At 40.7% G+C, this 14,398-nt stretch overlaps 1 protein-coding gene across 1 annotated transcript; it reads left to right on the top strand.

Moving 5' to 3' along the window:
• Positions 1–1,084: 1,084 nt before the first annotated feature.
• Positions 1,085–14,034, top strand: LOC141047488 (gastricsin-like). Its single transcript, XM_073542595.1, has 9 exons — positions 1,085–1,174; positions 5,718–5,874; positions 7,089–7,206; positions 9,999–10,117; positions 10,984–11,183; positions 11,293–11,400; positions 11,487–11,634; positions 13,697–13,795; positions 13,882–14,034. Exons 1-9 carry the CDS (start codon positions 1,119–1,121, stop codon positions 14,032–14,034), a joined length of 1,158 nt encoding a protein of 385 aa, XP_073398696.1. The 5' UTR covers positions 1,085–1,118.
• The last annotated feature ends 364 nt before the right edge of the window (positions 14,035–14,398 follow it).

Below are 14,398 nucleotides of genomic sequence, written 5' to 3'. Positions count from 1 at the left end.
TGTTTTTTTGCGGGACGAGTTGTACTTGCGGGATGAGCCAAGGCATTATTACATTATAGGGTCACTCATAGTATTGTAGGGGGTAAACAGGAGATATAACTACTTTCTAGGGGCAAAATGTGGGCATTAATATTTTTTAGAGGGCGATTATACGATCAAGAAAGTACAAAGACGACGTTTTAATATGTAAGTGGCAAAAAGGTGGGCATTATTAATATGTGGGGCATTAAGAGGAGCACAGCTACCATGCCACACAGCAGCAGCTCAGCATTGAAGTGATGGCAGGATGTAAAGTTTGTGCAGGTTGGGAAAGGGTGGGAATGGTGCTAGAAATGTAAGAAGTCAAAGGTGTCATTGGTATAAACTCTGCAGAGGAGTCCTGTCTGGAGTAGCCATCATGACTGAATGGCCATATGGAAAAAGTAAATGACCCCATCAAAAAGAACGTCACCTGTAACTCACTATTTTTAACTTTACTGTATATCTCTTACATGTTCTGCAGAACTGGGATCTACCATTTTATGGTCATAATGTGGATGTAATATCTGTCCTGATCTTTGTATGTTTTTTTTTCCTAATCAGTTTCATCTTTACCCACTATGATTACGGTGCACAACCAAAATTGACACCATTGTAATGTTAGGGGGCCGATACATTTTTTCCATTCTGTGCTGACTCCCTAACCACATCTGTGTCACTGGGGACATGGCCGCTGGGACGGCCACTGATGGGGCTGACAAAATATTGCTACTGTCTATGAACCTATTTTTGCTGTTGTAAGAAGGCTCATTTATGGATTAATAAAACTATTTTAAATGTAAATACACATTTCTGTTATTCTCTTGTTTGCTCGAGAATGTTGGAAACATATGCTAGAAAAATGATAATCTGAGTGCATTACAATATCATTGACAGAACCTTTTGATAGCAAATGTTCATGAGCTCCAAAATAAATACAATTATCAAGAACATTTGTAGAAGGTTAAATGAAAAGCTTTGGAAGTGGTGACGTAGATCTTCCACGATTTTAGTTATAAAAAGCAAAGTCTACTGTCTCACAAGTTCACTTCAAAGACATACTGAAGACACCTGAACGGTGTTCCCCTAAGCCAGTAACCATGAAGTGGGTGATCCTTGCGCTGGTTTGTCTCCAGCTGTCAGAGGGCTTGGTCAGGTCTGTACATACCCCCATTTTTGACATACATTTTACTTTTGATACTCTATTCAGTTGTCTTTTTATTTACCGTATATTTAAATACTGTATCTAGATCTTTTGACTGCTGAGTTTAAATCTTTGTAGTATAAAATTTAGATCCATCATGTGGCATATGTGCATCAGGGTGGTGACAGAAGTGTGAGGCCGATTTTCTGGGCCCACATTTCCTGAAAGCTGATTACTACCTGCCCTAAAGATTAACACATCAAATTAGTTTGCAGAACAGCACTCCACTAAACACAGGTTATGGAGTAAGTAGAGATGGGAAAATTGATTTGCAGCACTCTGGTCCATCGACCAAGTCAGTAATCTATGACTACTGGATGAGAGGTCTGCAAATCTTCTTACCTCCTGGGATTTCCAACTCTTCATTTGATTACCTGGGCTGGTACGATATCGAGAGTTTGTTGCGCCACACGGATGATATTGAATCAACCCAGCTAATAATAAGAATAGCTGGGTTTGCAGACCTCCCTTACAGCCGTCACAGATTACTGATCTGGTCCTGCGAACTGCTTCCTCCATTTCTATTAGCAAGTGATATTTTATTTACTTTGATTAAATTCCATGACACTGCTCAGGGATTGTGGGCTGTGAAAGAAACACACACTCTGTATTAAAGCGTTTCTATTAATGGCAATAGATTATCCAATAACTTACATAAAATCATAGATTTGCATATCCCTTACACACCAGGAAGATATGTTCACCGAAAAATGTAGCATGCAGAGAGATAGCGCTAAGGAAAAGCACTTCTGTGCACATGTGCTGCGACCGGAAGTACGTCACAATCGGGAAGTTCCGCATACCTAATGCATGAGCGATTCCTTATTTAAGCACACTATATACCGCATTAGGTCAGCGCCATTCTACTAGCACAAAAGTTCTTTTCCTTAGCACTATAGTTCTGAAAAAGGCTATCAGAAGCTGAAACATCAAATAGTGCATATATTATTCAATAAAAATGTATTATCTTCGTATCACACCAAATATAGATTATACGCAGATCTCTCTTTTATTAATTCACATCACGATTCATAAATACATCATTAAATAGTTTTGAGTGGAACCCTATTCGTGCATCCTGAGAGGAGTGCCACACAAACCTCTTTTTTTATTGTCTATACATAAGAAAGGCTAAATAATTTGGCTTGTCTCACAAGCGAAAAAGTACATTTTTTTCTGAAACACAAGCCTTGGTTTCAGGATTTTTCTTCCGTAACAAAATTATATTATTGCATTAAACTGCCCTTCTAACATACAGTGTGTGAAAAATAAACAAAAGTTATATCATTAAAGTGCTACTACTGCAATATATCACAGATCAATCAATTCACAATTGCATCTTTTCGCCCAACCACTTGCACCAGTGACCCATTTCCGTCACATCTGCTCCAGTCCCTTTTCCCTGCTGTCACACCTCACCTAACTAAAATATTTAACCTCTCTCTCTCTTCTGGTATCTTTCCCTCCTTATTTAAGCATGCCATCATACATCCACTACTTGAAAAACCATCCCTCGACCAAAACTGTGCCGCTAACTATAGACCTGTCTCTAATCTTCCCTTCATCTCTAAACTCCTGGAACGCCTGCTCCACTCCCGTCTGATCCGCTATCTCTCTGATAACTCTCTTCTAGACCCTCTCCAATCCGGTTTCCGCTCTCTACACTCTACTGAAACTGCCCTCACTAAAGTCTCTAATGATCTACTAACAGCTAAATCTAACGGTCACTACTCCATGCTAATTCTCTTGGATCTATCTGCAGCATTCGACACGGTGGATCATCAGCTCCTCCTCACTATGCTCTGCTCCATCTGCATCAAGGACACCGTTCTCTCCTGGTTTTCCTCCTATCTCTCTGACCGCTCCTTTACTGTATCTTTTGCTGGCTCCTCCTCCTCTTCTCATCTTCCCCTTACTGTTAGGGTTCCTCAAGGATCGGTTCTAGGCCCCCTCCTCTTCTCCTTGTACACTGCCCCTATTGGTAAAACAATCAGTAGATTTGGTTTACAGTACCATTTCTATGCTGATGACACCCAATTATACGCTTCTTCTCCTGACATCACGCCAGCCTTTCTAGAAGACACCGGTGATTGTCTAAACGCTGTGTCTAACATCATGTCCTCACTATATCTGAAACTGAACCTGTCAAAGACTGAACTCCTTGTGTTTCCTCCCTCAACTAATGCACCTATACCCGACACTGCCATTTCCGTGTGTGGTTCCACTATTACTCCCCAGCAACATGCCCGCTGTCTTGGGGTCATACTTGACTCCGAGCTTTCATTCACTCCCCACATCCAATCACTGGCTCGCTCTTGTTATCTGCATCTCAAAAACATCTCTAGAATTCAACCTTTTCTTACCTTTGACTCTGCAAAAATTCTTACTGTTTCTCTCATGCATTCTCGTCTGGACTACTGTAACTCTCTTCTAATCGGTCTCCCTCTTACCAAACTTTCCCCCCTCCAATCTGTCTTGAATGCTGCAGCCAGGATCATATTCCTCGCCAATCGTTACACCGATGCCTCTACCTTGTGCCAGGCCTTACACTGGCTACCCATCCATTCCAAATTTATTGCCCTCACCCACAAAGCACTCCATGGCTCAGCACCATCCTACATCTCCTCCCTTGTTTCAGTCTACCACCCTATCCGTGCCATTTGTTCTGCTGATGACCTGAGGTTAGCATCCTCGATAATCAGAACCTCCTACTCCAGTCTCCAAGACTATACACGTGCTGCGCCAATTCTTTGGAATGCACTTCCCAGGTCAATACGATTAGTCCCCAATCCCTACAATTTTAAGCGTGCCCTGAAAACTCATTTATTCAGACTGGCCTACCGCCTCAACACATTAACCTAACTATCCCTGTGTGGCACAGTCAAAAGTTTTACCATAACCAGGTTCCCCGTATCATGTTCCCATATGCTTTATGCATCTATTAGCCCTCTGTGTCCGTACTGTTACACACTTAACATTATGGCTGGTCCAAACAATCAAAACAATTGTTACCACCCACCTTTCGTGTCTCCCCTTTTTCCCTCATAGATTGTAAGCTTGCAAGCAGGGCCCTCATTCCTCTTGGTATCTGTTATGATCTATGTGATTATTGTTATGCTGTAATGTCTATCGTCTGTACAAGTCCCCTCTGAAATGTAAAGTGCTGCGGAATATGTCGGCGCTATAGAAATAAAATTTATTATTATTATTATTCACAGTCACACTGGCAATGCAGGCCCAGCACCTCCCTATCAGTTAAATATGGACATTATTATACACAGAGTCCATGACTCCCATTTTCAAAGGTGCCTCAGAACTGCAGTAGTACACCACAATTCAATTTAGGCTTTATATATTTATATATAGATTGAGCTGTGCGCTTTGACCTCCTATCCCTAGGCAGTAAAATCCTAAAATGACCGTTGCTTGTTCTGCCCTCATCTTTTTATAGTCCCAGTGATTGTTCCGAGATTGGCTGCACTAGACCATGTGATATGATAGCTGCAAGGCATTAAGGTTAAGCGCTTGACGTAGTGAACTGGGTCTCAAAGTAAAAAAAAGTTTTTTAAATTCCTGTATACATACGGGATATGGAAATTTTCTATTTTCTAAATACTTACTAGGAACTGTCTCTAAATCAGCTGTATTTAGTTGGGTTGAATTTATCTAGTTCCCAAAATTATAAAATATGAACTGTTGAATGGAGAAAGTTCAACCTACATCTATCAGACACAATTAACACTTTAAAGCTATGTTCAAAAGTTGCTTGTTTTGCTGCTTTTTTTTCTGCAGCCAAAGCATGATCTCTTGGCAGTAAAAAAGGTGCTCACCCTCGCCAAGTCCTGCGCTTGCTCTCTTCTGCTATTCACATCTCTGGTTAGTGGCTGCAGCAGTGACTTCACGACTACAGTGCAAATAACTGCTGCAGCCAACTGAAAAAAGTGGACCCTGAACAATTCTTCTAATGTAATAAGACATATAGTTCTCACCCTGCCTCGCATAAGTGTTGGTTAGCATTGCAACTATATTCTCAATTTTGACTGCTTACATCGAGCTCAGCAGTCTGCTGATGTAGAAGGCATGAGCCGCTAAGCTCAGAGATTGGCTGCAGCGATGATATGCATTGTAGCCATGTCATCACCGCTGCAAGCCGTAAACAGAGACCAGAGCAGCGGAGAAGAAATGTCACTGAACCCAGGGAGGATGAGTACATGGTTTCTGGTATTGGAAAACCCCTGTGACTCACAGCATTATCAGCCCCTTAGACTCAGTACTCTGTTGGCTGTAGAAAAAACTGAAGTCAATTACTATGCAATTAAAATGACAATGAGCCGTTTCATTCTTCAAAATAGAACAAGGATAATCTTACATATACGAAATTAATATTTAATAACCTTTTTGTTTGAGACATAAATAATGGTGACATGACATGTATATATCTATCTACTGTATATGTGAAATAGCATGCACTCATCACCCCACTATCATCACTCAGAGTGCCTCTACAAAGGTTCAAGTCTATAAGAGAGACGATGAAGGAAAAAGGTGTCCTGGAGCAATTTACGAAAACGCACAAGAGAGATCCAGCCATGAAATACAGCTTCAACCACAGGAATAACTTTGCAATAGCCTATGAGCCAATGAACATGGACGTAAGTATTTGTATGAGTGGTAATTTTAGCAAATTATGAATTATGTTAAAGGCAACCAGGTTTTTCTCTCCTAATCTGAGAGTAGATTTCTATAGAGGTAGGGACCCTGATTTCAGTGATGTGTCACTTATTACCTACTTAGTGTAGTTTTGGTAAAGTCACTGTTTTATCAGCGGGAGATTATCACTAGAGGACTAGAAAACCTGCTGATAGGTAGTCCTCCATATTCATAAGCTCTGTATAACCCCGCCTCCACCACTGATTGACAGCTTATGTACACTGTGCATAGGCTGAAAGCTGCCAATCAGTGGTGTGGGCGGGGTTATAGAGAGCTTAATATTTAGTGAATTGCTGGATCTGCAACAGGTAAAACAGTGAAATCAAAACTGCAGCATGCGCCCAGTTGCTGTAATCAGGGCTTCTGTCCTCTATGCTGCACTCAGATGGGGTAGCCAAACCTGGTGACAAATTTCCTTTTAGAAAATAGTGTTGAATAAGGGCACGTTCACACAAATGAATGTTCAGTCTGAGTGCTGCCCCTGTGCGCAGCACACCCCTCAGCACATGGACCAATTGTAGCATATATGATAGAGGATATCTGTGATTTCCAACATAGACAACAAGTCTGCATGGGAAAAATCACATTGTGCACCAGACTAGTTGGTTATATGGGACAGTTTATTGCATACAAATAGCAGGGCTCCTGAACGCATCTGCTATGTGGATGAGCATGCGGTGCTGCACACGGAGCCAGTCATGTCTGTAACTTGAAGACAAGATTGTCCAATTCTTCATATGGCCATCTGAATGTGTGCCTAATGTGTAGGAAGCTAGTATTTATGTAGCATTAGAATATATTGGCTTTAGAGTCCGCTGTGCACAAATAGTATTTTTCTATGTTTTTAATCTCAACCTTTATAGCATACGCGCTATCATATACTTTTGTTAATAAGGGTAGTAGGAAGAAAAGAATTAGGAAAAGGAACTTTTCACTATAACCAAAACTATATAGTATGCAGGGCAGCACAAAACTTAGTATACAGCTGAATCAAATTTGAGGAGATTTTATTGGTACACATATATATGGAGACACCACAGAGTTGTTTGCCCCTGCATCAATGTAGAGCAAAGTCTCCGTTCCTCAATGTCATCGCACTCTGCCCACCACTCTTCCGCCTTAATAAATGTAACACAGTGTTTTTTTTCTGTTCCAGGCTTGTTACTTTGGACAGATTAGTGTCGGAACACCACCACAAAATTTTATGGTACTTTTTGACACAGGGTCATCCAATCTTTGGGTTGCTTCCACCTACTGCTCAAGTGAAGCTTGCCGTGAGTATTTAGGAGCCATAGGGTAATTCTATCCAAAGTACAAAAATGAGCTTCAGTACAAATAAAATGTCTAAAGATTACATTCATCTTGTAACTAATAACAATGTTTAAAAATTAGTATTTTCCAAGCAGTAAAGATAATCACCATCTTAGATGTTCGATTTTCTATTTTTGCGTGATTTTTCATTCCATTCTTTCAAGAGCCATAACTTTTTAATTCTTCTATTCACATAGCCATATGTTTGTTAACTGCTGAACAAATTTTAGTTTTGAATGACACCATTCATTTTACCATAAAATGTACTGCAAAACGGTAAGAAAAAAATGCAAGAGCAGCAAAATGGCTAAAAAATACAATTCTGCCAATGTATGCTAAAGATATTCCTGGTCAATATGATTAAGTCATTACACAATTTGTAAATGTTTTTTTTATATATTTATTTAAGTGTTGAAAATAATTCTGAAATTTGCTACCCTAGCAGCCAATCGGCACCCCACAGTGACATCAGGGGGTGGCGGTTATGACCACTATTATATCGGGTTAAGGGGTTAACAGCAGTGTTCTAGCTGTAGTCATAGCTGTTTGATGCGGATTATGGCTGTACAAAACAGCCTGCCTCAACCATTTTTAAAGTGAGTTTAGCTGCTGAACCTGCTCCATACACAAATACTCAAAGTGTTCATGTTCATCACATTTCAGAAAGTGGTTGAATGAATCTTTATATGGGTCATAAAAAATAATGAATCAAATTGTTCAAATGTTAAACACCTACACTTATTAATTTTTTCACTATTATAAAAAAAAGTCCATGTACTGATGCTGACTGTCACGCCGCCTCCGCATACTCACCCGGCCTCTGCTCCCACGCCGCAACCTCCACCGCCCGACAGCCACGGCGGTCCCTTCTGACAGGCTCGCGGCCAACGGGGTCTCTGCATTTCTATGCGCATGCGCCATAGGCCGCGGCCGCGCCTCCCTCCTGTTACTTGTGCTCCGGCAATGCCCTGACCCGGAAGCACCTATGGACCAATGGTAGACCTGACAGGGCCATATCAGGCCACTCCTCCCTGAGGGAGGCGCCTGATCGCTGTGTTTGCTAGCACACTGGGCCCTGTTTCCTCGTGTGCTCTCTGCAGTCTCGCAGTCCTGCCTTCCGTGGTCCCTGCAGTAGCCCCGCAGTCCGGTGCTCCGTGGGTCCAGCTATCTACACTCCAGTCCTGCCTCCGGTGTTCCTGCTCCACCCTGCTATCCTCACTCCAGTCCTTCAGTCCTACTCCAGTCCTGCCTCCGGTGTTCTTTCTCCATCCTGCTATCCACACTCCAGTCCTACAGTCCTACTCCAGTCCTGCCTCCCGTGTTCCTGCTCCGTCATGTTGTCTATGCTCCAGTCCTGCAGTCCTACTCCGGTCTAGTCTCCAGTGATCCCGGTCTGTTGTCTATGCTTCAGTCCCGCACTCCTACTCCAGTCCATCCTGACCCGCCCCTCTTGGTACCGGCTATCGTGGTACCCAAACCCCTGGGTCTGCTCCTAATGATCCCTGTATAGGGGGTCGACTCCACCTGGCAGCTCGCCCGGGGCCCCTCGGTGCCATGGTCCAGAGGGTCCACTCCTGGAGATTTGTCTCCTGACCAGCCGTGGTAACACTGACAATTTAAAAGCAACCCTTTTTAAAAACTAAAACACTTTAGATATCTGTAGGATGAACAATTGTTTAAATGCCATCTATCACTCCCAACTCCTTTGGCAATGGCATATCCCCAGGGAGAAAAAAGAATTGGCCACTGAAATTCCACAGGCCTCCAATATCAGAGAGAATAGTATAATAGTATAATCAATTTAACAATTGATGGGACTAAAACAAAAGCAAAAAAAATGTAAAAAAAGTTAAACAATATAAAAAATAAGTAAAAGTTTGGGTCAGTCCCATTTTACATACTTCAAAATAAAAAAAATCTGAAAATTAATTGGAGTGACAGAATTGTCATTTTTCAGTCATTGCACTTCCTAAAGAAATCAAAAGCAATTAAAATATAATATGTAGCCCAAAATGGTATCAATAAAACATCAATTCAGGGTGCAAAAAATATCAACGTTATGGGTCTCAAAACACAGCGACACAATTTTTATTTTTTTTTTCAGATTTTTTTCACCATTGATACAATTAAAATAAACTATACAAGTCTAGTATTGCTATAATCATACTGAGTTGGAGAATCATGTACCCAGGTTGTTTTTACTGCAGAATAAAATGCATAAAATTAAAACCCAGTAACAGTGGCAATACTGTGGAGGGGTTTTCCGCAATTTGGCAGCACTGGGAATTTTTTTTTTCTGTTTTACATAATATGGCAAAATGAATGGTGTTACTCAAAAGTACAACTGTTCCTACACAACAAAACAAGCCCTCACTCACACTGCTAAAATATAAAAATATCATGGCTCTTGGAAGAGATGAAGGAAAAAACAAAAGAGCAAAAAGGAAAAAAATCCCTGGTTATTAAAGGTTAAACACATTTTATAAAATAACAATTGAAATGAATAAAAAATGGAGAAAATGTTTTGCGTTCTTAAGAGAGATGGAGTCAATTTCAACTTTTGCTATGAGACTCTATAATTTCTTGTATGCCCCTAGTCCAATGTCTAGATGTGCCTTGCTTTAATAGATTAATACAAATGCAACTTGCATTTTACTTGCAAAATATATATTAAAAAATACTTCTTTCTTTGGTGTTAGTTATTTTTTTCTACATATGTAGGTAATTTACTAATAAAAGTATCTTGCTTCTTTAGAGAACCACCCACTTTTCAACCCAAGCCAGTCTTCCACATACTCCTCCAATAATCAGCAGTTTTCCATGCAGTATGGCAGCGGAAGTCTCACTGGTGTCTTTGGATATGACACTGTATCTGTAAGTAATGGATTACATCTACATTTTATTCCAAGGAGAACCTCATATGGACATGGTCATATGGACATCATAAAAGGGTCCCCAGTTCCAGGTCCCCTCTATCAGTCAAAATAAAGTGCCTTGCTGTATGAGATCTACCTGCTCCTAACTGGATGGCCATTGCTGTCTCCTGAAAAATCACCTATTTATGCTCATGACATCATATACTTTTGTCACATGGGACAATCATTTTAATACATATTTGAGATTTGCTTGCAGAGTTTATCAAGTTTATTCCCTGTTTTTTAAAAAAAAAATATTGAAAAGGAAAATTATAAGAAAATCACAATTAAGTTGAAAAAAATTCTCCTCTGTAAAGTGAGCCTTTCAGGCAATTTATACTAACCAATCCACAAGAAATATGGATCCCTGCTTGGCTGCACAATTACAACTAAGTATATTACTTTCTGAAATACCTGAACCAGAAATATACTTTGGAGTTCTTTCAGCTAAGGTCTGTAGGCAGATGAAACTAGTCCAGCGCCACTCCTTACCGGCTATTCTCAGGGCTGCTGCAAGTAATTGATAGGTTTCTCTCCTGTATGCTCATATGGAGAGACCTATCAACCCCCGACAGCAGAGTTGGGAGCAGCGCCGGCTTAGTCTGGTCTCCGGCTATAGTCCCCATCCAGATGTTCTAACTATATTTTCTCTGAAACACCAAGACATTTCAGAGAATAATATACTTGCCTACAGTTGTGCAGCTAGGGTTCGATTCATGCTGCCTGTGGATTGGGCAGCATGAATCACCTCACAAGAACCCTTTAACACTATGTGTTTATAGACTATCTGTTATGTTATTAATACATTTAAATTATTTTATGTAGGTACAAGGCCTGACTATCACAAACCAAGAGATTGGACTAAGTGTAAATGAACCAGGCACTAATTTTGTGTATGCTGGCTTTGAAGGAATTTTCGGAATGGCCTACCCTTCTCTTTCTGCTGGAGGTGCCACCACTGCTATGCAGGGCATGCTGCAACAAAACCTTCTCACTTACCCAATCTTTAGTGTCTACATGAGTAGGTAAGTTTTAGTAAATGTGTACTAAAGTATTTTTAGTTTGGATTATTGATTATGTTACTTACAAACAGATAAATTCGAACATTGATATTACTTTATGATCTCTTTGCAGTCAGTCTGGGATGGTTGTTTTTGGTGGTGTTGACAACAACTTGTATTCTGGTCAAATATATTGGGCACCTGTCACCCAGGAGCTATACTGGCAGATAGCAATTGACGCGTGAGTACTCTTTCAATGAATGTATGTTTGTCAAGCCAAATGTGTCCTTGTACTTGTATTGTAATTACAAAATTAATATATTTCAGGTTTTCCATTAATGGACAAGCAACGGGTTGGTGTAGTCAGGGTTGCCAAGCCATGGTGGATACTGGAACCTCCCTCCTTACCATACCGCAACAGTTTTTGGGAACATTCCTTCAGGATGTGGGAGCCCAAGAAAGCCAGAATGGAGCGGTGAGAAGGTTCACATAAGAGCCTAGACTCATACACTAGCTTAAAGGGGTTGTCCGGGCTTTTCACATAATCTCAGTACATATCTGGGCTGCAGAATTATGACAATAAGTAATTTACTTTCTGTCACTAGTTTGCACGGTTTTCTAGATATTCTGAACAGACCGTCCAGGGGGGTGTGTTATGGCATTGAAATGAGAACTGGTCGTAACCTCCTACTCTACTCCAAACATGCCCTCTATAGCAACAACCCCACCCTCCATAGCTACAGGCCCTCCCCGTCCACATGAAGAAGCCCTCATCACACAGTAACAAATCCTCCCCCTCTAGCAGCCTCACTGCAGAGAGCAGACCACCCAGCTGCTCCTCCCCCAGACACACGCTGAACAGTGATCTATGGAAAGTGAAACTAGTGAGGAGGGAAAATCATCCTGTATTCTGGGCCACTCCATGATTACAATACATAATTCATTATCAGTAATTCCTTCCCTCACTGTCCCAGGCTGCTGGCAGCAGTGAGAACAGACTGTGTGATGGCCAGTGAAGGGGGTCTGCAGCTTCTAATCTGCACAGGGGATGGAAGTCACTGATGTAATCTGTTGTGTGACAAAGCCTCTGCTGTGTGAATGAGACAGCTCTGTGTCATTGATGTCTTCACACAGCAGCAGATTTGGTGCAGTGTATGTGTGAGCACTGTGTCTCTAATGACACAAATACTGATGGGAGCAGCCTGTCCCAGAATACAGGATGATTTTCACTCCTCACTAGTTTCACTTTCCATAGATCACTGTTCAGCCTGTATCTGGGGGAGGAGCAGCTGGGTGGTCTGCTCTCTGCAGTGAGGCTGCTAGAGGGGGAGGATTTGTTACTGTGTGATGAGGGCTTCTTCATGTGGACGGTGAGGGCCTGTAGCTATGGAGGGTGGGGTTGTTGCTGTAGAGGGCATGTTTGGAGTAGAGTAGGAGGTTACGACCAGTTCTCATTTCAATGCCATAATACCCCCCCCCTTGGACGTTCTGTTCAGAATATCTAGAAAACCATGCAAACTAGTGACAGAAAGTAAATTACTTATTGGCATAATTCTGCAGCCCAGATATGTACTGAGATTATGTGAAAAGCCCGGACAACCCCTTTAAAGAAAGATTAGACGAGAAATAACATTTTGTTTCTACAGTAAAATAGATACACCTTGTAAACGGGTTAAAAAAAAACACAAGCTAATTTATGTATCAAAATGTTTTCTTAATTTAACATGTTGTGCAATTTTGAAGCCGTTCTAATTCCAACTTTACATTTTCTGGGATTCACTCAGTACTAGTGAGGACCAAGAAATCCACAGACATGTGATTTCCAAAACTCTGAGGAATATCTGAAGTGTCTGTTTATTTATACCCTTCATGAATATTGACAAACAATGCATACATTTTATTAATTTCTTACAAAATAGCAAACAGAAGAATACATGGCTGCATAATAAGGAAAGATAATCTCTGTATCCACCCAGCTTAGTCATACTCCTCAGAAAGACTTTCTTTGGGCTTGCGCAGATGACTGTGTTAACAAGGGCTATCCATGGTTTTCACCATTAGCATTAGTACCCATGTCCGATTTGCCTCTGAGAATCGGATTTCATTCACCTATTTAAGTCTATTGGTCTGTGAAAAAAATCGGACTGCACTCGGATGACCTCTGTATGCAGTCCGATTTTCACAGACTGACTGAATGGATAAGGTGGAGAAACTTCTTTTCGCTCCACTTCGAGAAAATCCGATCCCACTCTGATCAGTGTCTGATTAGCATAATCGGACCAATTTTCTCAGATGGATTGAAACCGGTTGTGTGACCCTTGCCTTTGAGACAGTTCTAGTGAGAATTACCACTCTCTATGAGTTTGGGCAGGCATGAAACCATTAACCCCTTCCTTAATTTAACAGTAATCGTAATAATTAGTACACTAATCCATGCTAGTATGGTCATAAAATGATTTTTTTTTACAGTCTGTTGCATTACATTCATACATAGACATTTAAAGAATAAGAACATTATTATTCTTTTTAATTCACAGTATCTGGTGAACTGTGACAATGTGCAGAGCCTGCCGACCATCAGCTTCACAATCAATGGCGTACAGTTCCCCATTCCTCCATCTGCCTATATTCTCCAGGTATCTGGTCTATATCACATTCATAAACAATAATTTATTAATGTTTGTCAATTCACCATTTTCATTACATTATTCTTTCTTTGCAGAATAATGGCTACTGTACAGTTGGAGTAGAAGTGACCTATCTGCCTTCTCAAAATGGTCAACCCTTCTGGATTCTGGGTGATGTCTTCCTCCGTCAGTACTACTCTGTTTTTGATATGGGCAACAACAGAGTTGGATTTGCACAATCAGCATAAAAATCTGCAGTTCTGAAGACTGTCAGTATATACCCTTTTCCATTAAAAAAGTAGGCCAATTCTGATGTTTATTAAGTACTGGTTACATACTACTGCGGCGGTGCCAGTAAATTGAAGAGAAAGTAATATAAAGAAAATTATCTAGCAAATAAACTATTGCCCGTGACTCAGTTTGTTTATAATTTTTTTCCTGCAACACTGTAGCATTACATGAATCCCCAATTCTACAAAATCAATGACTGCAAATAAAACGTTTAATAAATGTTTATCCAAATATATCTGTGTATGGTAATGCCGTAAAGGGATTCATTGTAATATCTTTCCATATATCTACACATTCAAAACTATGCACAATTTTTAGGAA

This window comes from Dendrobates tinctorius, unplaced genomic scaffold (assembly GCF_039654945.1).
Source record: "Dendrobates tinctorius isolate UK_male_01 unplaced genomic scaffold, ASM3965494v1 ptg000127l, whole genome shotgun sequence".
Taxonomy (NCBI): Eukaryota; Metazoa; Chordata; class Amphibia; order Anura; family Dendrobatidae; genus Dendrobates; species Dendrobates tinctorius.
The sequence above is the reverse complement of the archived record's forward strand: the minus strand, read 5'-3'. Positions and strand labels throughout refer to the sequence as shown.

Excerpts from the sequence above, each read along its gene's own strand:
- LOC141047488 (XM_073542595.1), top strand. The coding sequence starts at position 1,119 with ATGAAGTGGGTGATCCTTGCGCTGGTTTGTCTCCAGCTGTCAGAGGGC. Across the intron at positions 7,207-9,998 it reads CTGCTCAAGTGAAGCTTGCC|AGAACCACCCACTTTTCAAC; the intron begins GTGAGTATTTAG and ends TTGCTTCTTTAG. Across the intron at positions 10,118-10,983 it reads TTGGATATGACACTGTATCT|GTACAAGGCCTGACTATCAC; the intron begins GTAAGTAATGGA and ends TATTTTATGTAG.